A 23,552-nucleotide genomic window follows, 5' to 3' on the forward strand; every position below is an offset into this window, starting at 1 on the left:
GTCGAGTTCTTTGCCATGGGCGATGGCATCCTGTCTGCAGTGGATGTAGAGGGCATCATTCGTAACGCTCCCCGTGAGTAGTTCAATTATAACACTGCCTCTGCATTCTGAATAAAAATGTTTATAATATTAGTAGTTATTACTTTGAGTTCATCTCTGTTTGCTGTGACTTGAACATTCCATTTGTGCGCCTTAGAGTTTGTAGATCATATGACACATCCGTTGTTAGTAGGTGCTAACATCTCCCAATCATCACCGCCGGTAGCCTTCACCGCCGCTTTCGTCAATTTCTAAGCTCACTCGTGAGTCCTACGCATCACTCACATGCGTATTTATAAAGTTTTGTAGAAATTTGCATTCCCGCGTCTGATATAATTGCTTACAAAGGACTGCTCCCAACCATATCTTTCTCTTCCTCAGTGTTGTTCCTCATCACTGCCCCTACTCTCTAGTGCTGAACTGTGCAACCACCCCTACTCAACGGCATGCAAGCCACAAGTCACCGCCGACAAGCTAGTGCTCCACTGCTGGTACATGCCTCATCGGTAGGTAGACAACATAGATCCACTGGTGACTAGGCTGGTACTCTCACCACCATCGCTGCTCGAGTTCAATGCCACAAGATCCAAATGCAATGGTAATGTTTTCGCACTTCCCTTATGCATTGTTCTTGGATTTTTATTCCCTTATTCACTCATCTGAGTACAAATGAAGCTTCCATCTGATTATTAACTGAGCTCACGAACACATCTCCGTAGTCACTCCTTCTCTGATTCAGGCAACAACGTCGTCGCTTCCATCGTCGTCCCTACTCCACCAGATCCTCGTCAAGATGGAGGAGGCCCCAACAAGAGGAACGAAGTGGCCATCCTCACAGACCATGTCTTAGTCCTCATCCTCGGCCGCCTCATCACCCGCTCCTTGTGCAGCTGTAAGTGTGTCTGTCGCTCTTGGAATAGCCTCATCTCAGGATCCGAGTACCATAAGGAGCTGACCCAGGTTCTCACCGGATTCTTCTACCACAGCTAGAAATGCAAACGCAACTTCACCCATGTCAACAGTGAATACCCCTCCCCATCCTTCTTACCCTTCCCCATTCAGGATGTCATGATCTTAGATTGCTCTCGGAGCCTCATCCTCTTCTGGTACTCTGGGTTTCGCTATGTTGTCTACAATCCGGTGACTAAGAAATGGTTACTACTGCCGGGTAGCAACCATTCTTGTGGTTTCAGCTCGCTTGGGGTTCGATCCAACAATCTTCTCGCACTTCCATGTGTTTGAATATGGGATCAACGATGATGACTCCTTAGGTGTCAACATCTACTCATCTAAAACTGGAGCATGGATATTTAAAGAATCTAAATGGGGCGAGGGTATTCTAGTATCCACATATGGAAAATGTGTGTTTGTTAATGGTTTTTTATACATGCTAGAGTTCACCCAGATAGTTGCTGTTGATATGGAGGAAAAGACGTGGAGGAGCCAACTGGTGATGCAATCTCCATCCATGAAGCTCAGGGATAGTTGTGTTTATGTACTACTGATACTTTGAATATGTATGAGCTTTCAATCTAGATACTTGAAGACTATGGTACTAGTAAATGAACATTGAAGCATAAGGTGACCACGCTGGAGCTATTTGGAAAGAAGAATATTGAAATTGGTACCGATGTTTGTGATGCAGCCTACAGAGTGATTGTAGTTCATCCAGAATGGAATTTGATTTTTCTTGTTGGGGAGGACAAATCACTGCTTGTATATGACATGAACCGCAGTAAAGTTCATGTCCTTTCTACCCAGGCCATCGGCTATCCTAGAAGTATCTAGAAACTATTATGTATGAGCGGCGGACCTCACTATCTTCCTTATGTTCCTTTGTTCATGAAATCATTAGCAGAGCAGTAAAGGTGCATATGCTGTATTTTGTTGTAATTACGTCATGCCTTTGTTCAGATAGGTAATTATTTTGATTCTATATATAGGCCAATTTGGGTTTAGTAACTAAAGAAATTGTGTGTTGAATATTATTAATTAGTGCTGCTTTGTGCGGGTGGAGTCTGAATGCTTTTGAACAATTTTTCTGCATTGGTTAGGAGGAAGAAGAGAGGTTCTATGGTGCATTGCCTACTAATTTGAAGGATGCACTAATTATATTCATTTTTGCCTAGCAAGCAGGAGTGCCACATATGAGGAGCATACCTACGTCGTTTCGTTATGTAAGCCTATAGAGATCAGTACCTTTAGTTTGCCATCTATATACCACTTGTGTTAGGACATGAGTTGAAAAAAATATTATGGTAAGCATCCATTGTTATTTTAATAATATGGTTTATGGATGTAATGATTATATCTGTATGCTTTGTGTTCAGTATGCTATTAAGGGTCGTTTATTGTTTTGTTATCACCACCGCCGTTGGTGGTGCAAACGTCCAGCACCGTCGCTATACGTATTATGCGGCAGGGATAAAAGTGTATCACCGCCGAATCGTTTAGTAACCCGACACCTATACGATCATCAAAGACAAATCATGATGCAAGGCGACGGTGACCATGACCTTTGTACTGGCGGATCATACGGTAAAGCGATGGTGGTTTTAACCTCTACACAGGTGTCTCTGGCCGTCGACCCGACAGTGAACCCGCACCGCTGACAGTTAGGTTGAAGTACAAGACGATGGTGATAGTAACCACTACATAGTCGGTTGATGTGCCCACACGACGGTTTTGATAGTCTCGACACAGTCGGATCATTTGTCAATGCATGCGGCAGTGTTAGTGTACATTCACAGCCGGGTCGTGCCCCAATGCGACTGAAGTAAGGACCTAGTCATGGACGGATCATAAACCAATTGACGGTGTTAATATACACCGTAGTCGGTCCCAGATGCCGACGATGAAGGCTATGACTATCACTGTCGACAGTTTACTGCTAAGATCTAAATTGGACCGTAACGTGAGTTACGACATCGTTGTGAAAGGTGTGAGTACAGTAGTAGACGCCACCGGGATGACCTTGACAAGCAGGCGGTCGTCCAAGCGTTCCTGGCTCATCTCCATGGCGGACTCCACCTTGCGCCGCGCCAGCGACGGCGGGAAGCTGGGAACCGTCGATGTCGGAGAAGCCATCCGAGCCTATCTCTGAGCCGAGGCTCTTGGTGTAGATCTCCAAGCTCTTCTGAGTCATCAGGCTGGACGAGCGGCGCATGAGCGGGTGCACATACTGTGCCTGTGCCTGTGCCTGCCGGTTTCTGCGCCTGGATCATGTTCCATATGTCGTCCCTCTCCGGCCGGTCGCCATCACAAGCGCCCTTCTCGACGGCCTGCTGGCATGGAGGAGCTGCTGCTTGGTGGTCTCGAACAATGTCAGTGCCATGTCTCCCTGCTTGTCCTTTGTAGGTGACACTAGCCTATAGCAAAACTACCTGTCTCAGCAAGTGCTGTAGGTTACCACAAAGAAGCGGCACCATGAGTGACGACGCTAGCTTCTGCTCCTCCGTTTTAAATTATAAGTTGTTTTGAATTTTTTTTGGGTACATCTATTTTTTTTCCTATCATTTAGATATAATAATATGTCTAGATATATAGCTAAATGGATGAACCAAAAAATCAAAGCGACTTATAATTTAGAACAGATGGGGTACGTTGTACTACTTGGTGTAGCTACAGGTACACGAGTGCGGGTTTGTTTATATTTTGCGTGGCTTGCTTGTTAATCTTGTGCAGGTCAGGACGAGCATAGGAGGAGGCAGAGCAAAACTAAAGGAAGCAGAGCGCGCGCCTGCGTCATATCACCAGAACAAGAGGCTGCGGGTTGCGGCAGGAGTGGAGGGATAAGCTTTGGCGTCGATGGTTGGGCGACGACGGTGGGTTCGGGATCAGCAGCACGCTCGGCGGGGCGCTGTTCGTCGCTGGCGTCGTCGTGCTTGCGCGCGACGGGGTCGTCTCACTCCAAGGCGAAGGCGTCTGGCACGACCACGTCGAGGGTTAGAGCTATGCTACATTGCCTCGCGGACGCGCTCTGCATGCCGTTGTACCTCCAGCGCCTCACCATCCCAGACATCGCCAGGCACGGTCCTGGCCCTATGGCGTCGCTTCTGCTGCGCTGGCGCTGATCCTTCTCGCCTTCACTTGGACCTCACAGCGCCATAGCCCGATGTCCCCCTCCCATATCAGGCACAACCTCGCGGTTCTCGTAGGCGGCGTACTCCTAGCCTTCTACTCGCGGTGCTCGCCGTGGCCACCACGGACGCGAACTCCCCTCCACGCGGCCGGTGTCGAACGCGGCGATGGCGGTGCACGACACGTCCGACTGTTCAACATGGTGGTGGGGCTGGATCTATCGGTGGCGTGTTCAACATGGTGTCCAGCACCCAGCCCCGTTCATGGTACCCACGGATGCGGCGAAGTACGAGGTGTGCGCGATCAGTCCGGTCCATGACAGCCACGTGTGCAAAACCAGGGTTCCAAAACCGTTTTGGACCTGTGGTGATACATTTAGCAAGTTTAGGGACCTAAAAATCTGATTTTAAAAATACACGGACCTATTTGAGAATGCATGATAACATCTCCAGTAGACTGCCTAAACAGACTATTTATCCCCAATTTAGATAGTGGGGGCAAAAAAAAAAATTAACTTCAGCCGACTACCTACTTAACCAACAAATTTATTGGCTACATAAATCTCCCTTCCCACCACCCATTCCTGTTGGGCCAGGAGGGACTACCCAAATTTCTGGTGGGCGGTTCTCGTACACGCGCGCTTGAGTCTCTCTCGTTTCCGCCCGGTCTTCGTCACCTCCGCCCCCCCTCCGTCGCGCCTCCCCGACGCTGGCAGAGGTCCCCAGCGCGGCAGGCCTCTCCAGCGAGCACGACGTACCTCCCCGGCGAGCGCAATGTGCCTCCCCGGTCCCATATCTTTCCGCCCAGTCGTCCGCCCTAGCCCCAGATCCTAGCGGCGGTGCCATCCCCGAAGCCAGCACCTCTGCGGCGGGCCTCGCACGGGCGCGGGCGGTGCCGCCTTGCCGACATTTCCCTTGCCTCGCATGGGTGCGGGCGGGCCTCGCACGGGTGCAGGCGGGCCTCGCACGGCTCCCGTGAGGACGCGGCGGCCTTCTCCGGCGAGGACGCGGTGGATCTCGCCGCCGCGACTCCCGGCGCAGGCTCCTCCGCCATGGCTCCTAGCGCGGGCGGATCTCGACGGCTCGATCGGAGTCCGGCGTGTCTCCCAGCGTGGGCGGATTCTCCTCCGCCGCGTCTTCCCAGCAGCAGCGGCGCTATTCCTGGCCGCTTGGCGGCGCTTCTTCCCAGCGGCGGCGGCTCCTCCTTCCCCTCTCCGACCGGCTGCTCGTTCGCCACAGCGGCACACCCTCGTTCCCCTCCAGCAATGACCCATGGCCGAGTTCCTCTGTAGCGAGCCAGAGAAGATGACATGCAGTCTGCTAAGATGGATTTGGGGAGCTGGTTTAGGCAGTATTGCTGGAAACGAGAGCAAAATATGGGTAGTGGCTAAGTAGACAGTCTGATTTAGGTTAGGTCGCTGCAGATGTAAGTTCAAGGACCGAGTAGATTTTGGACAATGTCCGACACGAGTAAATCCATGGGCCGTCGGGCCGTTGCAGCAAGCCGTATCCGAACTGTCCACAGCCCACTCGGTGCCCACTCTAGCTCGATCTGCGGCCTGCTGCTCTCGTCTCTCGGTCTCTCCTTCTGCAGTCGACCCCAATCCCCCATTCACAAACCTTTGGGAAGCCGGTAAGCAGGCACCGGCGGCCGACAAGCGCAACGATAGACGCTCACACAAAATTCCCGCTTCCTGTCTTACCCCTCCAAAACCCTAGTCCGTCCTCGCCTCCTCGGCCGGCGACGAGGATGCCTGGTATGCCGACGGACGGTGGCGGCGCTATCGTACCTTTTACAGGGGAGCCTGGCCAAGGGGCGCCACCCGTGCGGCCAATCCGCCACGGCGTGGCGCCGCCCATCTTCCGCACCTACGTCTCCTGGTCCAGCGGCAACCTTCTGCAGGTCGCGTGCCTCCGCCCGCCGAATTCGGAAGGTGGCGGCGGCACGGTGGAGGTCGTTGGGAGTGTGGTGGAGGTGAATCTCGGAGACGGTGGCAGCGGTGGCTCGGAGGCCGAGGAGAAAATTGACGAGGCGGAGATGCGGCGGATCGAGTACGGGTCGGTGCCGGCCTTCGCGCTGCTGCAGAGCAGGAAGAACTCCCTCGCAGATGCTGCTACTATGTCGCACGTGCCCTCAGTCCCCGATCATGAAGAATGGTGAACTTTATTTCGAGGCTTTATATATACACTATTACATGCTTATGATTAGTGATTAATTTGGTTACTGCCTGTACTTAGTAATTATCTTCTTGTATGGTTCAATGTAACAAGCTATCGGCTTAACGCCACAGGATCCTTAAAGCAGAAATTTGCTAAGCAACCAAAATGTGATGTGATGTGATACAGCAGTTGTGTTTCTGTCAGCTGTCTGATCCATAACATTGTAGATTGCAGAAGCTTAAGTTGTTACTTTATTACATTCACACTGATGCACGTGTTTGCACCCACAAAAATATGGTCAAAAGTCCTTATAGCAAAGATACGAGTTGTTCATTTTGCTGAATAGTATTATGTTACAGTGTAAGTTGTGCTGCCGTTTAATCTTAGTGGTGTTTCATTAGGTGGCAATATGTGCTTGAGTACAGCAAAACCATTGGCAATCTCCTTGGGAACCCAGACCCTCCTGTTTTCATGATTGAAGACCCCATGACAATTCTTAAGGTGTCTATATCTATGTGTTATGCTGTTTTATATTCTATTACTAGTGATCTGGATCAATTCTTACATGATTTAGTTAAACTTCAAATGTTTTCTCTCCCCTGTTAAAAAAATACACTTTAAAGTTTAGGGAGAAACCGACAAGTTTAAGGGCTGCTTGGGAGTTGTTGGAGATATTCTATGTTGATAAACATTTGCAAGGCTGGCTTCCTGAGCGTCTTGTTGATTGGTTAGCCGTAATACTCTTTCTTTTAACCATTTTCTCGTTCCATTTGCTTACACTTAGCTGGTGCATTTTCCATGGATGGCTCTCTCATTCTACTTCCTGTGGTTTTAGGATTTTGACAGCCTGTTGTCAACGATGGCGAGCACGGTGTACTCTAAGCTCAGCAATTTCCAGAAAAAACTCATTAACTTGCAGGTTGGTTTCAATATGACTAGCATCTTCCAATCATGTGATCTGCTGTTTTGCTTATACAGACTCCCAGTATCCTGTATTCATGTGGCTATCCCAGCATGCGATCGATATTCTGTTTTACTATCTACTACTATTCATATGCATTACTTCCAATCCTTGATGTCCTTCTGTTGATGGGGTTAAAGTTAAACGCATCATGAGAGATCATTTTGTAGATTGTTGAAGATGATCCTGATTACTGGAATGGTTTGTCAGCAGCACTTTCAGTTGGATGGCTTGATATTGTTGTATGTCTGTTTTCTTCATTTTTCTGACAAGTTGGTGCTTTTGTTAGATGCTTCCTGTCTGAAGTTTTTCTTCATGTAGGTGAATATGCTACGGTTTCATGGATCGTACCAATTAGATCAGATGGATAACCGTGAGGTATTTCAGTTATTTTTGCTGGTTTCTTTGAGCTTATTTTTATTTCTTCTTTTATTAGCTTATCATTTATCTTGCAAATAAAAATATCATTAGATCTCTTAGGGTTCTATATATTTTATTATTTTTGGTGTTTGTAGAATTTTTTGCCTTTACTAACTACTCTGCATCTAAACTGCAAGACTGTGTCCAAATGTACAATAATAGAAATGTATGAATTATGCTTTGTTTTGCTCCATGTCATTTTACCGTGGAGTCTGAAGTCTGAACTGTTAAATGGTTCGCCTGCTGCAACAAATACAATTAATTTAAGTGCTGGTTGTGTAGTGAATAATTTCTTATAAATCAAGCCAATTTGGGTTGAGTGTGAACAGTAGCATATAAGACTCTGACGTGGATCTTGTTTTTGTATGACTGTTGTGAAGATGAAAGTGGAAATACGGAATGGCGGAATGGATCTGTTTGAACTTAAATTTATGTGGGAACTCATAATATAAGGACTCATATTGGATATCTTTGACTTGTTCATTTTAGATTTGATTGTTTCTTTCCTTTTATGCTTGAATTATTTTGCAAGTAAGATTTCATGAAAATGTAACTGTGCTACGGTGTAATGTACTTTAGCTTAATGTTAGTACTTTAGTTCTTTCACTTATATGCATTTTCTTCAGGAGTTTATTTGAGGCTGTAGTAATACATGTATTCCTTCTAGCTTTGGCCATGTGCCACCATGTTATGTTGTCAGTCGATTTTATGTATACCTGGTTTCCTAAAATAACTACTTTTCTTCCTTTGGTTACCAGACAGAAAATGGATTGGTCGAGGCTGTTGCTGTTCTTGTATCAACGATGCCCCGCTTGAGACCAAATTTGCCAACTGGTAAATTAGGCCAGTGCTGCAAAACAAGACCTGATTTTATCAAGGTTTGTCTTATAAAATGGTGCCATCTTCCTCTTGAAGCAAGTATCATCTTCTGTCCCCTTGAATTCCCTTGAATTAGGGATATTGTATGATTGTACTAGTTCAACGCTGTCAAAAAAAACTTGACCACCTGTGAGCAACCGGGTTTGAGCCTGGGTGGCTAGCCTCTAAAATGGAGGCTCTACCAACTGAGCTATCACTTGGTTTTCAATTCTGTGCCATTAACAAAAACATTATTATTTCATATCAATGAAGAATTCCTACTAAAGTTGATTGGCTCATTTTTATTCTTCTTGCTCTGTTATTAGTTTTGCACTGCATGCTGGAACCTAGATGCTTCGCAGCTATGACTTTGTATAATCACCATAATGACTGTTGGCAGTGGGCACTATTGCAGATTGAAGTTCTCAGTGCACACCATATGATTCTACCATCTGATTGTTCATTGTTGCGAATGATATGGCTGCTTTGCTGCACAATCTCTATCTACGTTTTGAGATTATTTTACCAAAATGAAAAAGAAAACGTGAAAGGCACAATTTTGTTTGTATAAAAGTATATAATATTGATTCTAATTTCTAAATGGTCCAAATATGTGTGGCATCCTTCAGGTGCCTTTTTTGTGCATATTTTGAAATTGGAAGTCCTCTTTGTGAACGTTTGTAAGCCTTATGATCAAGTCAGTGGAAAGCTTTTGCTAAGGTATCTACATTTTCAGGCATGGGAAAAGTGGCGAGGTCAAGTAACTAAACTGGAGTGCAGTGCATTTTGGATCCAGTGCGGCCACCAAAAAACCCGTGATGGTTTGAAGAATTTGCTTCATATTATGATGGGGAACATAAACAAACTCACTGACGCTACTTCCCATTGGCTGGAGCTGTTTGCTTCTCATTTTCTTTACATAAAACCATTTACAGTGGTTAGTTCTCTTGGTCTTGTACTATAATCTATAGTGCTTTGTGGTTCCTCTGCTTGATTAAGTTGTTAATAGCTGATGCTTGCATCACTTAATGACCATTTCTCATCTTAAGTATAAATGTATCATGGGCCTTTTCTCCTTACTACTGAAAAGGTTTCAAATGGTTCTCCCTGAAAGAAAAATCCATGTCAAGATTACTATTATTAAAACACCTGCTTGCTCGTGAGATCATTTATTTGAAATCCTGGACCCACCATATGAGCCCAGATACTGTTTTTTTAACCATCTTCTCTTCTCTAAATCAATGTCCATACAACCTGCTATTAATTTTAAACTGCATTGCACAGTGATATGTATAATGACAGCAGATGTTTTTTTGGGGTTTGGATTCTCTTAGCCCTCCAATTTCTTCCTTTTCTCACGCAAACAATTAGTTTTCAGTATATAGTTTCTTTTTTTCCTATTTGTTTTTGTTGGAAAGAGTTCCCTCTGCTCTTATACAAAGCAAGTGTTTCCAATTTAGGTGCTGGGCATACCAGTTTACCATCCAAAAGTAAATGTAATGCCAAGGCAGCTATCCTGTTACAGATTTCTTTAGATTTTGGCGATGTCTGACATCGGGTAGTTGGTTGGACTGTAGTTGTTCATCCAGTTCATTGTCCTCTTCTTGACCACCTTCAGCTTGCCGTGGTCGTGTTGCTTGAGCTGCAAACTCCACTTCAGCAGAAATGAAAGCCCAATAAAACACTTCAAAAGGGTTGTTAGGAAACACTTTCAGTATATAGTTCGATAGTTCATACCCTTGTTTAAGTTTTTCTGAAGGAAGTATGCATTTGAAAAATTGACATCTTACATCATAATAAAATATACATCTTGTCAGGGTTTTGAAGGGATGCACCATTTAGCACAGAAATGCATACAGCTTAAGCCATCCTCTGGCACTAATGGATTAACAGGCCTCATTCTTGGTGTCCTTTCAGAAAATACAGAGGTTAGAACATGAAGTCATCCTCTATCTATGTCCTTGGACTTCTTATGCATTCTTATTTCTTGTTTGTATAACATCTTTTCCATGGTTAGGTTGTCTTGGCAGAATGCACAAAAAATTTTGGCCCTTGGTAAGATGGACAATTTGCTAATTTCTATTCATTGAAACACTGTCCTAACTGATTTGGGCATTTGTACCTGCAGGCTGGTCACACATGCTATGGAACTTCTGACAGCTGATAATGACTATGCGGATGTTATGTTGCATGAAGAGCGACCTAACTTAGGTGGTATAAGCATAGAGGAACTGCACCGTCTAGTCTATGCTCAAGTTTTATGTTCTCATTCTTTAACCTGGCAGGTTAGTTATGTAACATAGTAACCCTAGTCCAGCACCAACTAAGTAGTTTAGATCTATGTATTTTTTATTAGGCATTAGCCATGCACTCCTTGAACTAGCAACTGCACAAATTGCATGCATGCATTATTTAGCTGGGATTATTTCCAGTGGCGGAGCTGGTGAATTTCCAAACCTAGGGCTAGTAGTTAAGGGTGTACCAGTGCAGAGAGCTCCCGCGCTGTGCGGGGTTTGGGGCAGGGTGTTAGTGGCAAGCCTTACCCTCGCCTGTGCAATGCGAGGAGACCGCGACTCGAACCCGGGACCTTCCGGTCACAGGCGGTAAGACTCTACCGCTTGCACCAGGCCCGCCCTTCAAGGCTAGTAGTTAAGCACTTACAAATTTGAAACCTGATCTGCATATCAATTTGTTCACAAAGGCGAACAATAAAATACATAATTTAGTGGATGTATCTTGGTTCCACATATAATTGTACAACAAACTGATTCTAGTTGCACGGCATTTCCATTATTAGTTCTCATTGCACATTTGTACTTATACAGAAACAAAAGATTGGCTTGGTTGTATAATAGGCGTAGGAGTCTAGGACCAAGAGGAAAAAAAAGGATTTCAATGTATTTGTAAGTTTCCATTGTGTAAGTTTACGGAATGCAAAAGAAAAGCAAAGTAAAACAACCTGACTGCTAGTTGCTACATCCTACAAAAACACAAATATTGAGCAATGGAACCATGGAAAATTGGAGCGGGAGATTGGGTTATTTCATATTTGGTTGGACGCTTGGATCAATCGAATTAGAGAACAACCTGTTGTAATGTATTCCTTGTGCGGTGTACCCCTATTACTCTGCAGTCTTGCAGACGGGAAGGGGCCACACAGCACAAAGGCATGCTAGTTGCCGGCTTACTGGCTAGGTGGCCGCCCAACGTGGCTCTGACCATGGAGCGCGGAGCTGTGGACAGCCCCTAGCAGCTAGCGCAGAGGACCTGGTGGCGACAGGCTGCCGCAACCACTCTTGCCGAGTTGCCCGGCTGGCGGTGACACGATGGACGGCGTGGCTGCAGATGGCAGTGGCTAGGGTTAAGCAGCACTGCAGCAGCCAGCTGGACAGGGAGAGGAGCGGCCGAACAGGGATGGGAGTCAAGTCGCTAAGTTGGATTGCGGCGCTGGCGCACGCTGCTGCACGCTGACTTCTGGAGTCAGGGTCAGGCGTCGAGGAGCTTCTGCTTTCTCCTGTGTCTGGACCTGCTGGGAGTAAGAATTTGGGCCAACAGCCCAGCTGCCCAGGGTTACTTCAGATTGGGCCAAAAATTCACATGTAGTATAAGAAGTATTTGGGCCAAGCCTAGGGCTGTGGTCCTAGTTGTCCTAGGCCCATATCCGCCCCTGATTATTTCCTTTTTATCTCTCATTTCAGTTCTTGATGCCTTTTGGTCTGTTTATTTTCCTTTGAGATCTCTTTTCCCTTTTACCTCTCGGCTGGCTTACTGAAGCATGGATCCATCTAATGGTAAATGACGATTGTTGAATAGGAACTATTTTATATGTTTTACTGAATATTTATATGTGCATATGCCTTTGATTTGCTATATTAATCTGTTTTATTTTTAGTATGAGAAACTTTTGAATTTCTGTTGTCGTTTGTTTGTGATAGCAAAAATGTCTCCTTGTGACAACATTTATCTTGGCTATCTTGCATGTTTGGTTCTCAGATTGCGCCTACTTATCTGTCCTCATGTCTAAACCAAGGCCTAGGACTCTTGGAGATTCTACTTCTCAAGCAACCCATACAAGATAATTGCCTAGTACTCAAGGTACCATGCATTTTAATTCTACACCAACTTTCAGCGTCTCAGACCCACTTTTATTGTCTAATCCTCAATTCTGTGGGCAGACTTTGGAAATTTGCCGATTGTACGAACTGGAGAATGTTAGTACAATCATCATGAAGGTAAACATGGATTCATCTTGTGTTTTGCATGTTGCTTATTCAAACTTCCACATGTAGCTTTCATTTTCCATTGTTCTCAACTGAACTCAACGTTAGCTTAAACCAAGGATTCATATCTAATAACTGTTTGTTTGTCTTTTAGATTGCTGGCATTTATCATTGGAAGCATGGACGAAAAGGAACTGGTGTATACTGGTTCCAGCAAGCTCATGATAAAGTTTGTCTTGACAGAATTGCTCAACAGTTGTTTGAACACATTGGGAAGTCAGTGACAGATGATAGCTTTAAGGTTTCTTTTTTTCTTTCTAAATTCCTCAGATGTAATTGGCAACTAGTTATCTGCACAATAGTAACCTAGTAACAATGATCAAAAGGAAGAGTAATCCCCTTCAACTAATAACGATTTTGCATTTTCAGCAATGGGAAGGGCTGCTCGAGCTCCTTGGTTCTGACATTGGTAGTGCGGGCGGTCTTGAGTTCCTTCACAGGTATTTCTTTGTCCACCAAATTTGTCTCTACATGACAATGTTGAATGTCAGCTTAGGATATTATTGTGCCAAGGTACCGGGATTTCAAGAGGTCTCTGCAACAAGCTCTAGACAGAAGGTGTGGTGCTCGGCAAACTGTGGATTTTTTAATACAGGTGAAGTTCTAATATATTAGTTGTGTTTTTTTTAACCGTACATATCAACACTTCATGGCCCCCAACTGGGGAAGTGTCCTCCCTCCACCCCCTTTTTTTTGTTTTTTTCACACTGTGTGTAAACTATTTTTCCTATCTTAATTGAAAGGCAGAGCTCCTGCCATCTCTTTATAAAAAACCATATCAACACTTCAGGCCCCCAGACATTGAGAAAAAAGAGGATCTGAAAATTCAGTTTGAAACTATCAGTACAGGATAGTCTATTGTCTCCAGTCTCCTGACCATATACATGTGTTTCTTTGCAGCTTATGAAAAACCCATCCACACCGCAACGTTTCTGGCTACCCCTTCTACATGACTCGGTAACTTATTATTTTTGTGTTGGCTTAGGAAGTTAGGATGCCAGTACCAGTTGTATCCAGACCACAGAACCAAATCTATTCTGTAACTGTCACCACTTTGTCCAGGTGGAGCTACTTAATAGCAAACTCAGCCCTCTTATGAATGTTGCTGAGACGACATTGTTGCTCAACAAGCTGCAAGAGCTGTCAATGGCCAAGCTGCGCCCTGATTTTTCCAGTTATCACCTACCAAGCCATGCGATAAGCTCTGTGAGATTGGCTCTGGCATCAAATCTGGCACGTGCCATTCTTGGAGACCCGTAGTCCAAGCACACTTTAGCACAGGAGTATGACGTTCTAGTTTGCTGGTGGATTGTGACCATGTTTGCTTGGGGCCTCCTGGCATTTCAAATGATCAGGTTTGAGAAAAGATTGATCGTAGGTCTGCTCTGGCAGAGCAGTTCAATAGATGTATCACATTGTACTCTTGCATTTGTGTTGCGAATGCATGCAGCATGCTGAGCGCTGTAGTTTGAACTTTGAAGGAAAGAAAGTATTGGCATGTTGTTTGAAAACATCGGAGCAGCTTTTATGAGAAAAGAATATAACAAAATGGCCTGACCAGTCAATTGCTTTTCTCTGTTTGGAAACACTATGGCCCTTTTCGTTAATTCTCTGGAGCCTTCAGCGGTCCAGCCTTTATTTTGTGTAGAACAATGCAACTCATGTAAGGAGCATGTAACTAGCGTTCTGGATTTGTCAGTCCCAATGTCTGCCACAGTTAGCCGATACGACGAGTGTCGGTGAGTTTCCATTGTCATGGTATGTTACGGTTTATTTCGACTGTCTTGCGTGGCCCTATTTTCTTTTTATCAAATCGAGAAACTTCAACCATAGGACGCGACGTGCGTTCTCTTCCTAAAGAAAAACATAGTTAGCGGCATGTGCGCTATCGTTACTGTCCTAATAGTTTTTTTTGAGTGCCCTAATAGCTAATAGGCCATGCGACATAAAAATTAGTGTAGTTTTTTTTTTCCAACGCATTAGGATAGAAACAAAATGGTTCCTATCTAAATTGTAAAAAGAAGCAAGAAGCATCATTACAAAGGAATAATTTTGGACGGAAATAAAAATATTATATAATCCCTGTCTATGCATTCATTTTAACAAGGGGCTTATTCTTTAATTAACATAGTTTACTGTCAATAAATAGGTGTACATGTGTAATCTTTATTGAGCACTAATCTTTCCTAAAAATCCCAAAACATCAAGATTGCTTGTATACCAATCTCCATTCTGTTTGAAGAAAAATACTCAAGATAGTGATGGCAACAATCATTGAGATTTGGCAACCATAAGAAAAATGAGTCTTTTACTTGTGAGCCATTATAAAAGATGGAATCCTTTCGAGTCACTAAAAAAAGTTCAGCGACACTACTCTAGCATTTTGTTCCTCTGCTGCCACTTTGTCCTCGCTGCGTGTACGGACGCTGCTCGGTGCTGCGCTCGTGTCGGAGCGGCTAGGACCCGATGAATGCCGGCTCAGGCTCTTCTCCCAGTCCAAAGTCCAAAGTTCGATAAACCAACGCCTCCCGGGCCCCGGCCTTTTGTGGCTTCCTCCGCCCCAAAACTCTGCTTCTCAGCAGCAATGCCGGAGCCCCAGTCCTCTGTGGCCTCAAGCGGAAGCGTAGATCGCCTCCGGAACGCCTTCGGCGGAGTGCTGTGCACCTTCACCCTCCTTCTCATCGGCGTCCTCGCCTTCTCCATCCGACTATTCTCTGTAAGATCGACCCGAACCCCACCATTTTTAGATCCTTTTGGGAATTGGGGATTCGGTTTGCCCGGGCCCATGCCTGTCTTACTGGTCCGTTCATGTGCCGCAGGTGATCAAGTACGAAAGCGTCATCCACGAGTTCGATCCCTACTTCAATTACCGCGTCACCCAGGTTTTTTTCCCCGTGGCGCTTCCATGTTTGTTCACAGTCTGTTATTGACTTATTGGGATGCATCAGGAGCTGAGTTCGCTTAGGACCCAATGTTATGTTCTCTTCAACGAGTTATGGGGTTAGGGACTTCGGTAGGGATGCGACGAGCTCCATTTCTTTTGGGTCACTAGGTCGACCCAAAACTTGCTATGCAATTAATTTAGAAAATGGCATTGCCACTGTATTTAATTAATTAGCTGACCCAGAAAACACTGGGTACCACTTGCATCACTAGACTTCTTTGCAGATTGTCTGTTGTAATATATGGCTGTATAGTCTCAGGTGACATGTGGATGTATTGAATGATCCCAACATTTGGGTGAAGAAATGGCAGGGATGTTCTCCAATGTACATTTGGTGCTTGGATTTGTGCACAAGTGCTTTACTAGTGTGTCTTAATGTTTCAGAAGCAGTTGTGCAATGCACTTAAATTTTGATTCATTGTAATTTCCCCCTTGTTTCAGTTCTTGTCAAAGAATGGCATATATGAATTCTGGAACTGGTTTGATGACCGAACATGGTTAGATTTCCAAGAACACTTGATTTTATCCTCGTTTTCCAGTTATTTCTATGCTCACTGTCACCTGCATTTAGGTATCCTCTTGGGCGTGTTATTGGCGGCACTGTCTATCCTGGTTTGACACTTACTGCTGGTACAATATGGTGGTAATGTGAAATATTGCACTGCCAATGCATACTATTAGAGGAATGCTTCATTGGGTCGATTTGGACTACTGTTAGCATGACTCAATTTGTTTGGTTGGCATAGGCTGCTGAATTCCCTTAACATCCCATTGTCGGTGGAGACCGTCTGCGTCTTCACTGCTCCAATTTTCTCAGTCAATGCGTCCTGGGCAACTTACCTATTAACCAAGGTTGTTTTCTTATTATTAGAAACCCATGTTCTTACACTGGATCACTGAAGTTCTTTAGTAATCTCACTATTGTGTCTCCAGGAAACAAAGGGCCCTGGGGCAGGTTTGATGGCAGCAACTATTCTAGCTATGGTAATTGTTATATTGACTATGTATTTTGTCTGAAAAATACTAGATCCTTGATGTGTTTGCTTGGTTTATATTTTTTCTGCTCTTCTATTCTTTTGTGGGCACATCAAGAATGAGGCAATTAGATAAGGAAATGTTAGCTTTGTCAATATTGTCTGAGTCTTTGAGCGTAACAGCTGAAGTCTTGGCACTTTATTGTTTTAGTTGTTATGATCTGAACAACCCATTTTCATTGCAAGTCCTTGTTTGCTTATGCTCAATGTGGTCTCTCCTTGAGCAGTTCTGCATTCACATTGGTATGATTGTTTTGTGGTTAAATTTGAAGGAACTAAAGAAAAAGGAACTATTATTGAACCACTTCTGAGCTTCTATGTTCGAAACGTTCGAGGAGCTGCTTTGGCCTTTGGTTTTTCTCATTCATCCAAAATAGTGTTGCCTATCATTGACAAGTAGATATATTCCCGACATGTAAAAGGCTCACTGTTCTGTTAATCAGAAAAACCAAAATGGTGAGCTGAGACCTTAAGGAAAACTAACTTCTGAGCTTTGTTCACTTTCACTGATTGGTGAACGATGAAATTTCTTACTGGTGACAATCATGTTATGAATTGGGTTTCTATGTGCGGGATATTGGTTTCCTTCATTTAATATTATGTTTAACATCAGCCTTTTCCATATGAATGTAAAAAAACAAGGCTTCTAATAGGTTTTCACCCTTCTTAGATGTTTAGCAGTATACCCTGGATCCTATCTTGTAAATGTCACTTAATAAAGAACGTACTCATTACTCTCTGCCAATATGCAGGTCCCATCATACATCTCAAGATCTGTTGCTGGCAGCTACGATAATGAAGCTGTAGCTATATTTGCTTTAATATTCACGTTTTATCTATATGTAAAGGTGAGAGTTTTTCCTTCTGTTGCTTTCTCTCTCTGAAGTATCTCTTTGCTACTTTAAACATGTATGAAATGATTTTGCAGACACTAAACACTGGATCACTCTTTTATGCGACACTTAATGCTCTCTCGTACTTCTACATGGTATTTTTGTTTCCTTTTTTATATATATTTGTAGTAATTGGTATAGACCATGTATCCAAGATACGCTACTGTATTTCTCCTTTCAGGTTTGTTCTTGGGGAGGCTACACATTCATCATCAATCTTATCCCGATGCATGTTCTCTTGTGTATTGTGACTGGTCGTTACTCTTCACGACTTTATATTGCTTATGCTCCCCTTGTAAGTCCGTAGGTTTATTGTCATATCAAAATCTTTTGTACAAGCGAATAATAAAAATTTTCATACCGGTAAACACAATGCAGATTGTGCTTGGAACACCTCTGGCAGCATTGGTACCTGTTGTTGGTTTTAATGCAGTAATGACGTCAGAGCACTTTGCATCATTTCTGGTATGTCCATTGTGTGTCTACTAGGGATGCAAGTTGCACTTCTTTTGAGTCATTGGGTCAACCCAAAACTTGCTAAAATGGATAAGAATGACATGACACATTAATTTAGGGAGAGAAATGAACTAAACTAGCTGACCTAGAAAGCACCATTTGGTACCCACTTGCAATCCTGACGTACCTACATGTTATCCTTTATTCCCTCCGTCCCAAAATAAGTGATGTTTTAGGTTTGTCCTAAGTCAAACCATTTTAAGTTTGATCAAATTTATAGGAATGAACATTAATATTTAGGACACCAAACAGGTAAAATATAAAATTATATTTCATGACAAATACAAAAATACTTTTTTGGTATCATAAACATTAGTATTTTTTTGTATAAATTTGGTCAAACTAGAAATGGTTTGATTTAGGACAAACCTGAAACATCACTTATTTTGGGACAGAGGGAGTATTTCCTAGTTTTTCCCATTTCAGTAAAACCTTGGCTGCAAGCTAATGCATCTCCCCCTATCCTCTCTGTTATTTCAAAAACAGGTGTTTATAATCCTCCATGTGGTTGCTCTGGTTTATTACATCAAAGGACTTTTAACTCCTCGACTGTTCAAAGTGGCCATGACATTTGTTATTACAGTTGGATTGTAAGTTTCTGATTTTGGAAGTTGGAACTAGTTGAAATGCATAATAAATGTTATCTCTTAATGGTTCATAATTTTGAGCAAAGACAGATTTGTTCCTCAGGAGTCAAAATGAAGCAGTTGTTCATGTTTAGGTCACTGAACTGCTAGCTATCCACTTGACACATCTAACAGCAAAAATCCTGCAGGGCTGTTTGTTTTGCTGCTGCAGCAATACTCGTTGCATTGATTGCATCTAGCCCAACAAAAGGCTGGAGTGGTCGCAGTTTGAGTCTGCTGGATCCGTAAGTTCTTATCAAGTTGAGATTGTTAGTTGAACTGTTGAGCTCTTGATGTTCTGTGCAAAGTAAGATGTTATATTTGGTCTCTAGGAACACAAACTTTTAAGATTTAATGTAGTTAGATCTGATACTTACTATAAGAGAGTATATTTGTTGTCAAATGGACCTCTGTTGTGTTTTTCCTAGTTGCTGCTAAACCTGTTATCAACTTTTGTTATACCATCAATCCATATTTCTTCTTTTTCTGTATAAGTTGACACATTGACTGTTTGCCCTTCACCTTTTCCTTTTGCTCCTGATAGAACCTATGCAAGCAAGTACATCCCTATAATTGCTAGTGTGAGCGAACACCAACCACCAACCTGGCCTTCCTATTTTATGGATATCAATGTGCTGGCCTTCTTAGTTCCTGCTGGGATCATAGTAAGTATTCCATTTCTTTTAGTTGAACAAGCAGTTTAGTTGGTTAATTTTACCATGTTTTTGACTTTTGACTGATTGGCGTTAACTCAATTTTCAGTCATGCTTCTTACCGTTATCTGATGCAAGCTCATTTTTGGTCCTGTACTTGGTAACCTCAGTGTATTTCTCTGGAGTAATGGTAAAGCCCTTTAGCATGGAACATTTGCAAACTGCAGTACAATGCTGGTCTTTTTATCAATCGATATGTTATTGCAATGATAGGTCCGACTTATGCTGGTCCTTGCTCCTGCTGCATGCATTTTGTCTGGGATTGCTCTGTCTGAAGCTTTTGGTGTCCTTACAAGATCAATGAAATTTCAGCATCCAACACTGGATGATGTATCTTCCACAGTATGACTGCTTTCTTCGTGTCTTTTTTCCTATTTATTCCATTGGGTTATCCACTCACATGATATTTCATCAAATTCAAGGCAGGGGATGGGAGTTCTGATACTCCTACCAATTCAGAAATGGTTTCGAAGGAAAAACCATCCAAGAAAAATCAGAAGAAAGACAGAGACTCAGAGGGAAGTTCACCTGTTGATCATAGAACTGAAGAAAAGCTTTTAGTACTGCCTTGTGGGCCATCTGCTGTGGGCATAATGCTACTGATCATACTTTCTGGTTTTTACGTGGTAAGGGAACTGTTCTTTCTGCAAACTACATTCCCGTTAGATTACATGAACATCGCTAGTAAATTATGCCATTTTTGCAGGTCCATTGTGTGTGGGCTGCTGCAGAAGCATATTCAGCACCTTCAATTGTGCTAACATCTCGTTCACATGATGGGTTTCATGTTTTTGATGATTTCCGTGAAGCTTATGGATGGCTGCGCCATAACACAGATGTAGATGATAAGGTATACCTTGCTTCTTACTATTACACATTTACACTATCTGTGTTTATTCTGACAGCTATATGATATTTATTTTGGCAGGTTGCATCTTGGTGGGACTATGGTTATCAGACAACTGCAATGGCAAACAGAACTGTTATTGTGGACAATAATACATGGAATAACACACACATAGCAACAGTTGGGACTGCAATGGCATCCCCAGAAAAAGCAGCATGGGAGATCTTCAATTCCTTAGATGTCAAATATGTGCTCATTATCTTTGGAGGTTGTTACATTTTTGGCTTCTAGAAGCAAACAGTTGCCTTAAATAAGTGCTGCCATTCACCTAAACCTGATGATTCTTTTTTCAGGGCTTATTGGCTACCCAAGTGATGATATTAATAAGTTCCTCTGGATGGTTCGAATCGGAGGTGGTGTGTTCCCTCAAATAAAGGAAGCAGATTACCTTGTAAGTTGTGGACTTGCCTCTTGCATTTCCTTGCCAATAACAGGAGTGTGATCTGCATTTATTAATTGAGAGGTCTGGACAATACTACTGTCCCTCAAAGAGTGACATTTTGGTTGTCTTAAGTCAAAGCATTTTATGTTTGACCAAGTTTATATAGAAGATTATCAATGTTTGTGGCACCAAATAGATACTATGAAAATATATTTCATGATGAATCTGATGATGTCATGACCGGCATCACGTATCAGCGGCGCAAGCGCAAGTGTGGCTGAATGTCGAGCCGCTGCGTGAGCGCCGCACAAGGCTTTGGTTGCTCCGGTTTCTTGAGATTAGTTGTTGACTTGTTTCCCAATTGTTAGGAGATTTGGTTGCTGCATCTTAGCTCAAGTCTGTTAGGCTTTGGGGTATATGAGTACCCGGAGTATTCGTTTGATAAGAATCAAGCAAGGCTGCATGCCTCTCATGTCCCTCACTCGCAAGCAAGCACAGCTCCGACACTTGGGGTGTGTGTGTGTGGGGTGGGGGGGCGGGAGTTAAGCCCCAACCACCGATCACCCATTGCTAACACCTGTGCTATATGCTATACCATGGCTCCTATCAAATGATATTCATTTGGCACATAATTTTTTGTATAAACTTAGTCAAACTTAGGGTTGTTTGACTGCTAACACCTGTGCTATCTGCTATACCATGGCTCCTATCAAATGATATTCATTTGGCACATAATTTTTTGTATAAACTTAGTCAAACTTAGGGTTGTTTGGCTTAGGACAAAACCAAAATGACTTTCTTTGTGGGCCCACAGGTACTATCTTCTATTTCCTCCGTTCTAAATTATAAGACGTTTTGCCTTTTCTAGATACATAGCTTTTGTTATGCACTTAGATATACATTATGTTTAGATACATAGTAAAATTAATGTATCTAGAAAAGCCAAAACGTCTTATAATTTGGAATGGAGGGAGTAGTTGCTAGCCTTTTTTTGGTGTGTGTGTGTCCGTTGGTTGTGGGTGGGTGGGTTACATCTTGAGATGAAAAGGCTCTGTCAAATATTTGGTGTTTCGTTTTGTGTCTTATTTCTCTAGAAGGATGGCAACTACCGTGTTGATGCTCATGGCACCCCAACCATGTTGAATTCCCTCATGTACAAGCTTTGCTATTACAGGTCTGACACATCGAAGTTATTATACTGCGCTCAATTGACACATTTGTGAATGAAGTGTAACCTTGTTTTCCAATGTTCGCAGATTCGTCGAAACTGATGGTAAGGGCTTTGATAGAGTGAGGAGATATGAAATAGGGAAGAAGCATTTTAAACTTACGCATTTTGAGGAGGTGGAGTGCTTTTATTCTTTTTCTTTTCCAATTTGGACGTGAAAAATCCCCTATTGCTTGAATAATGCATTCCTTGTGTTTCCATGCTGCTGAATGCAGGTTTTCACAACCCACCATTGGATGGTTCGGATTTACAAACTGAAACCTCAGAAGAACAGAGTCAGAGGGAAACTGAAATTTAAATCTGTGAGTCAGACAACACAATTTGCTTGGATATAAGCATATTGAAACATCAGCATCTTAAACCCTTTTTTACTTCACTTCTTTACCAGAGTTCAAAAACAAGTTCTATGCGGAAAACTGGTGGAAAGAAGAGCCCATGGCAATAGAGATCACAAAGGCGGGGATGCTGGAGTCACTAGTCATCCTGAGAAAACCACAAATTCACAAAAATGAGTTAGATTAAAAGTATAGCATAGCATCGGTGTGTTCTTTGTTATTGTCATGGAGCAGATTATAGGGGTGCTTCATGGTTTTCGGCATTTGATCTTCGTAATGAGATTTCTGCAGCTAGGGAGTCTGATGAAATTTGTGACAGGTTGAGGCTATATCCAATTTAAACAAGATAGAGTTTGTTTGTAGGAACCTGACTGAGCGCCTGGCTGTTTGGAAATAGGAGTGCCAAATTATATCTAGTTACCTTACCGACATCTTTAAAGGCTGTTTGGTTTCAAGAATATGGTGGCCTATTTTGGAATGCAGGATTTTTTTTATTCCCTGTATTTTTCTGTAAAAATGAATTGATTCCTGTGAAATTTCTATTTTATTCCTATGGAATTTCTGGGTTCCAAGGGGCCTTTGCTTGGCTTTGTGAAATGAAATCGATTGCTACAGTGACATGAACAGTGTAGCAACAAGTGAAGCTGAAGCTGAAGCCATATGAAGCTCTGTAGTTTCGTCTGATGATCTCTTGTTTTACTTTGGGTCCGAGAATCAGTAACCAAGGTATATAGGACCAAAAGTTTATCATATATATGTACCATCCTATGGTCTGAGTTAGCCCTGGATAACGAGCCGGCTCGGCTCGTTTGGGCCCGGCTCGTTCTGGCTCGTTAAGATAACGAGTTAACTCGGCTCGGCTCGTTATCCTAACGAGCCAGAAAACCAGCTCGGCTCGGCTTGTTAAAAGCTCGAGCTGGCTCGTTAAGCTCGCGAGCCAGGTATAAAAAATACACAAAATATAATATTTGCATTTATCTAAAGTTTGAGAATAATAATAATACAAAAGAAATACATCTAGACCAGTTACCAGTCAATTTATAGGGTCTAGACCAGTTACTAGTCAATTGTAAAGTGCAAGACATGAAGTAATACAAAAACTAATACAAGTTTTGATACTTTTTTTTCCTGGAAGCTTGGCTCGTTTAGCTCGTGAGCGGCTCGCGAGCTGGCTCGA

The 23,552-nt window shown here is 43.1% G+C and overlaps 2 protein-coding genes across 4 annotated transcripts; both read left to right on the forward strand.

Annotated features, from left to right (window-relative positions):
- The first annotated feature begins 5,025 nt into the window (after positions 1-5,025).
- LOC136535364 (nuclear pore complex protein NUP85-like) lies at positions 5,026-14,310 on the forward strand. 2 transcript variants are annotated; one of them, XM_066527650.1, is made up of 18 exons: positions 5,044-6,275; positions 6,680-6,779; positions 6,902-7,012; positions 7,114-7,197; positions 7,410-7,481; positions 7,561-7,617; positions 8,418-8,537; positions 9,254-9,454; positions 10,335-10,445; positions 10,535-10,572; positions 10,646-10,802; positions 12,511-12,612; positions 12,693-12,749; positions 12,892-13,038; positions 13,167-13,237; positions 13,311-13,392; positions 13,698-13,754; positions 13,860-14,310. In XM_066527650.1, the coding sequence occupies exons 1-18, from the start codon at positions 5,869-5,871 to the stop codon at positions 14,055-14,057; spliced, it is 2,172 nt and encodes a 723-aa protein (XP_066383747.1). In that variant the 5' UTR covers positions 5,044-5,868; the 3' UTR covers positions 14,058-14,310. The 2 variants fall into 2 exon arrangements, with proteins under 2 accessions (XP_066383748.1, XP_066383747.1); XM_066527651.1 differs by lacking the exon at positions 7,410-7,481 and having other exon boundaries at positions 5,026-6,275.
- An 889-nt stretch (positions 14,311-15,199) lies between these two features.
- Positions 15,200-22,791, forward strand: LOC136535363 (dolichyl-diphosphooligosaccharide--protein glycosyltransferase subunit STT3A-like). Of its 2 annotated transcripts, none has more exons than XM_066527648.1 (23): positions 15,200-15,513; positions 15,617-15,679; positions 16,183-16,238; positions 16,313-16,384; positions 16,488-16,593; positions 16,675-16,725; positions 17,528-17,623; positions 17,704-17,763; positions 17,850-17,963; positions 18,047-18,133; positions 18,671-18,774; positions 18,960-19,055; positions 19,355-19,475; positions 19,573-19,653; positions 19,737-19,865; positions 19,946-20,149; positions 20,230-20,373; positions 20,452-20,638; positions 20,724-20,821; positions 21,907-21,986; positions 22,069-22,156; positions 22,256-22,342; positions 22,429-22,791. In XM_066527648.1, the coding sequence occupies exons 1-23, from the start codon at positions 15,268-15,270 to the stop codon at positions 22,483-22,485; spliced, it is 2,427 nt and encodes an 808-aa protein (XP_066383745.1). In that variant the 5' UTR covers positions 15,200-15,267; the 3' UTR covers positions 22,486-22,791. The 2 variants fall into 2 exon arrangements, with proteins under 2 accessions (XP_066383745.1, XP_066383746.1); XM_066527649.1 differs by having other exon boundaries at positions 15,500-15,513; positions 16,313-16,371.
- The last annotated feature ends 761 nt before the right edge of the window (positions 22,792-23,552 follow it).

This window comes from Miscanthus floridulus, unplaced genomic scaffold (genome assembly GCF_019320115.1).
Source record: "Miscanthus floridulus cultivar M001 unplaced genomic scaffold, ASM1932011v1 os_2725_1_2, whole genome shotgun sequence".
Taxonomy (NCBI): domain Eukaryota; kingdom Viridiplantae; phylum Streptophyta; class Magnoliopsida; order Poales; family Poaceae; genus Miscanthus; species Miscanthus floridulus.

Bases quoted from the DNA above. Each gene is read 5' to 3' on its own strand.
- LOC136535364 (XM_066527650.1), top strand. From the start codon at position 5,869: ATGCCTGGTATGCCGACGGACGGTGGCGGCGCTATCGTACCTTTTACA. The intron at 7,482-7,560 runs GTATGTCTGTTT...TTCTTCATGTAG, and splicing joins TTGGATGGCTTGATATTGTT to GTGAATATGCTACGGTTTCA. The intron at 8,538-9,253 runs GTTTGTCTTATA...CTACATTTTCAG, and splicing joins CAAGACCTGATTTTATCAAG to GCATGGGAAAAGTGGCGAGG.
- LOC136535363 (XM_066527648.1), top strand. From the start codon at position 15,268: ATGCCGGCTCAGGCTCTTCTCCCAGTCCAAAGTCCAAAGTTCGATAAA. The intron at 16,594-16,674 runs GTTGTTTTCTTA...TTGTGTCTCCAG, and splicing joins CAACTTACCTATTAACCAAG to GAAACAAAGGGCCCTGGGGC. The intron at 17,964-18,046 runs GTAAGTCCGTAG...AACACAATGCAG, and splicing joins ATATTGCTTATGCTCCCCTT to ATTGTGCTTGGAACACCTCT.